This window comes from Equus asinus, chromosome 17 (genome assembly GCF_041296235.1).
Source record: "Equus asinus isolate D_3611 breed Donkey chromosome 17, EquAss-T2T_v2, whole genome shotgun sequence".
Lineage (NCBI taxonomy): Eukaryota > Metazoa > Chordata > Mammalia > Perissodactyla > Equidae > Equus > Equus asinus.
Genome location: NC_091806.1, coordinates 15,138,356 through 15,143,237, shown reverse-complemented (window position 1 = coordinate 15,143,237; position 4,882 = coordinate 15,138,356). Strand labels below are relative to the sequence as shown.

Below are 4,882 nucleotides of genomic sequence, written 5' to 3'. Positions count from 1 at the left end.
TGGGCAGCTTTTACTCTTGTTTCATTATGTTTTTGATGTCTCTATGCCTTAACGTGATGCAAGATTAATAACAGCATTAATTTCATTGTGTGGTTAAAAGAAAAGTGATATTACACATTAACATAATAAATATGCAAGGCACAATTATTATTAAATGCATTCCTGGAAATTGTAGCTTGCATGAAGAGTTTGTAATAATCAAATAATGAAATCTCTAGAGAAAATTTATTTTTCTCTCTCTCTTGTAAACACATACACATCTACACAGATAATATTTATAGACTAATTAATGTTAATTACTGGTAATTAATAAAGAGTAAAAAGTAAAATCTAAGATGGAAGCTTCATCAGACAATTCTAGATAGATGCATTTTTATACCAACCCCAGAATGAAGAGAAATATCCTCAGATAGCATGCAGAATTGACAAGTGAATGCTACATGAGGGATGGTAAACAACGTATACCAGGCAAAAGAGAAAGTAGAAGTCCACAAGGGAACTTTCTTTAAATGCCTGCCTTAGGATAAAAGAAGCAATTAAGAAGCTTCCCCTAGACGCGACCCTGAAGATAGTACATCTCTAGAGAAAGACCTGACTGTTACATTTTATTTTGTTAATATCAGATTTGAACAATTTTATTTTTTCCTCAAACTCGAGTTATTTTGATTGTGTCCTGGGATCAAATAACAAAATTTGCTTTGGGTTTGCATCACACTAAACCTGGTGTTGGTGTAATTCAGCCTCCACACGCCAATCCTATGTTCTGTTTTTCATGTTCTGTGTCACTTGGTTTTTCCAGTGAAAGATGCAACAAGTATTATGCCCTATAACTAAAACTATAGTGTAACTAGTCTTTTTCAGGGGTGAAGTAGTCTCACTTGAAGCATGTGGAGCACTAGTATAATCCCTCAGGGTCTGGCATAGATAGTAGAGTTGAAAGAAACAGGGAGTAGGCATTTACCTGATTCCAAATCATTAGGCTTCCTTCAACATGCTATCTCATCAAAAAAGATTGTTTCCCCATTGTCCCTACATTGACAGCACCCCACCCCACTACAATGAGCAACAGATAATTTAATTTAATAAATATTTATTGAAAACTATGTGAAATATGAGAGACGTAGAGATAAAAAGTTAATCTATGTTGATTACTACCCTCAAAATATTCCAATTAAATCACAAAGTCAGTAAAATATTCCTGTTATTGCTGTGGCACCATATATCATAAAACTTGATAAGGCTCTTTCTTGTATCTTACCTGGTACATTTGGCATCCATGTGAGTGGAATCATTTTATTATTTATTATGGATGATGTAGTACACCACCCAGATTTGCCTTTCAGCATTGATGTATTTATGTCCCCACCTTCTAAGTGTATGGCAACTGACACTTCACAGCTGAATTCTGCTCTTGCAATTGTCCCTGCTGAAATGAATTGCAATGCCCCAGATTATACCGTCTCCCAGTGGGTGACTCATATCCAAAACTGGTCATTATGGAGGTACAAACTAGTCATTATAGCCTTCTTTTTTCCGAAATTTGGGATATCTCTGAAGTATCATCTCAGTTCCAGAGCTCCATGTGGCACTGGTTGAGTACTATGTTGCAACTTCATAACAATTCAACTTCTATCCAATCCTGCTTCCATCACTCCCTCGCAGGTATTGTTCCTGGAAATACTCTCCAGTAAACTTCTGGCAGACAGATATCTATTTCAGAGCCTATTTGCCCAGATCTCCATCAAAGACATCAATGCACATATAACAAAACTAAGATTAATAAAAGATAAATATGTAAATTGGAACTTAAACCCGGATTAGCTAATTCCAAGTATTTTGATACTTTTTTTACCAGACATCACCCTCCCCCACTGTGTTGATTCATAATGTAGGCCTAAGGATAGACATTGATGACAACAGGAGATTAAGAAGTAGCCCTCATTTTAAACAATCTTCTTTAAAACAGAAAAAAAAGCTTCAGTAATCAGAAAATAAAATTAATAAGAAAATATATTTTCTTCTTCTTAACAGGATGGTATGTAACATGGCTTTACAGGATGTATTTCTGTAAGATCTTCTTTAGGGCCTCTTTCACATCCTTATTTTTCAAACTGTATATGAGAGGATTTAGCACAGGGATCACTGCTGTATAAAACACAGAGACAACCTTGTCCTGCTCCATTGAGTAGCTAGATGTAGGGCACAAGTACATGAAGAGAATTGTCCCAAAGAATATAGTGACAGCCATGAGGTGGGAGGCACAGGTCGAGAAGGCTTTGTGCCTGCCCTCTAATGAGCACATCCTCAAGATGGCAATGAGGATACACAGATAGGAAATGAGGACAATCATAACACAGCTGATGACAATAAAACTGGAGAAAGCCATGATCACAATACCATTGATGTGGGTGTCAGAGCAAGAGAGTTTGAGCAGGGGTGGGGTGTCACAATAGAAATGGTTTATGCTATTAGGGCCACAAAAGGACAATCTGAAAGTCATCCCTGTGTGTATGGCTGCATTTCCAAAGCCTTCTAGGAATGAGGTAGCTACTAGCAAGAAGCAAATTCTCCCAGATATAAGAACTGGGTACAGCAGAGGGTTCCAAATGGCTGCATAGCGGTCATATGCCATCATGGCCAACAGGAAGCATTCAGTCCCTAAGAAAGAGGCAAAGAAGTAGAACTGGGCAGCACATCCATTAAAAGAAATGGCCTTATTGTCAGCCACAAGGTTCACCAGCATCTTAGGAGTTACAGAAGATGAGCAAGAGGCATCAACAAAGGAGAGGCTGCTGAGAAAGAAGTACATGGGGTTGTGGAGAGAGGGATCAATCTTAATTAACACAATCATCCCCAAATTACCCACCATGGTTGCCATGTAGATTAACAAAAACAATTCAAAGAAGACAACTTGTAGATCTGAATTATCTGAGAGTCCTAAGAGAATAAATTCTGTCACTTCTGTTTGATTTCTGCCTTGGATCTCTTTCATATATCCCGTCATTTTAGCTGCAATAAGAGAAAATATGGAAAGTGGTATTGGGTCAGATGAATACATGACAGAGATATAAACATCTTTTTACTGACATATACATGTACAAATTATACAGAGGAGTGCAAAGTGAAAAAGATAGTAAAAAGTATGTTGGACTTAATGGCATGTCAAAAGACATCAAAAGACTGGGTCTGTGTTCTATGTGTATTATCTACTAACTAATGATATTGAAACATTAACTAAGATCAGGTCTGGCATTAACTATTTATTTAAAAATTACAGGAACTTATCCCTAAGAAGTATTTGTCTTCCCTATTTATGATAAATAAATTAATTGATATATCAACATGCCCTCTACACACAATTTCTGGAGAAACATGGTGAAACGAATTCAGGCCACTGACTATTCCATGATAATACTAATGGAACAAATAAAAAATATTGAAAGTTAGCAAAATTAATCAACGGTGTCAAACAAGAAGAAAGAGTTGAATTTCCTGGGGGATAGGGGGAACTTTAAAAATTGATGGCCATGTAATGAAACAGGATATTCCCATGTAGCTGTCATGGATCAAACCTTGCCCTAATTTCCTAGTGTCAGCATCTACAGAAAAAAAAAAAAGGTGTTAGTTAAATATTGAGAATTTTGAATAATTACCCCCATTATTTAGATAATCAGATTGTAAGAATGAGTAGAAATCCCAGACAAAAGTAATAGAACAAGCCACAGCAGTGAAAACCCCTGCCTAACACTCAGGTTCACAAGATTACAACAGAACCAGAAAACACCAAGCAGCAGGTGGAATATTTCAGCCACTGTACTGAACTGGGGGATAATTTACCTCCAGATCATCTAAGCAGAAATAAGATCCACCCCTCATAATCTATAATGAAGCCAAATACAGGACCAAAAAAAGAAGAAAAAGGACAAAGATAACTCAAAATAGATGCCCAACCTAGATCTTACAAGTAAAAGTTTAGCAACAGCTCCAGTGGAATTCTTCACTTTCACGTCAGTCCTCTATCCCTTCTATGACCTTAGATTAGTGAACAATAGATAAAAATGGACTAGGCTAACTGTCAAATCATAGCTCAAAGTGTTAAATCCTTTATCTCTCACAGCAGGAAGTTATTTGACACTGTCTAAAATTAAAACATGTGACCAAAGTAACCTAACAGCTGTGTTAACATTGAAGATAATGGATCTACTCAGCAAAGTTGGGGAGAAGAGTGGGCAGGAACTGGTTCCACTCTCACAGACACTGCCATACACAGAAGTGCTTACCCATGCTCTGCTACACCTACTTTCCGTTGGGATAGGGGCTCAATACCCTAAAAAATAAAAAAAAAAACCTAGTAATTTTATAAAGTAATATAATGCTTTCCAAGTGTCATTGCACTCATTATCTTATCTGAGCCTCACAACAAATCAGTGAGGGAGTGAAGTATAGGACTTTCTCAGCTAATTGGTGGTGAATCCTGGCCTAGATCGTAGATCTCCCAATGCAAAATTATTTGTTATTCCTCAATACTACATTGCCTCTCTCTCTACTTTACTGGACAGATAATAGAGCCTGGGTCTTCTTCCTTGGAACAAGCTTGTTCTTTCAACTTCAAAGGACAGAATCACCAGAAGGAATAAAAAATAAGGAATTGATATTTTACTCTCATCCTCAACCAGCAAATTTCACTGATTGTATAATTTTATCAGAAATAGTGAAAAGAAATGACATAGAAATTTTTCGTGTGTGTGTGCTAGACTCACAAAGAAAAGTATTCATGGGTAAAAATAACAAGTAGTAAAATCTACTAAAATATGTTTAGTCTTTCCTATCCTGCACAAGAGCGCTGTGTTAAGTACTTTTCTGCTATATATTTACATATATA

At 36.6% G+C, this 4,882-nt stretch overlaps 1 protein-coding gene across 1 annotated transcript; it reads right to left on the bottom strand.

Annotated features, from left to right (window-relative positions):
* Positions 1-2,050: 2,050 nt before the first annotated feature.
* On the bottom strand, positions 2,051-2,992 carry LOC139040771 (olfactory receptor 5AP2). Its single transcript, XM_070487768.1, has one exon. It carries the CDS (start codon positions 2,990-2,992, stop codon positions 2,051-2,053), a length of 942 nt encoding a protein of 313 aa, XP_070343869.1.
* Between the last annotated feature and the right edge of the window lie 1,890 nt (positions 2,993-4,882).

Coding starts and splice junctions, on each gene's coding strand:
- LOC139040771 (XM_070487768.1), bottom strand. CDS start 2,992: ATGAAAGAGATCCAAGGCAGAAATCAAACAGAAGTGACAGAATTTATT.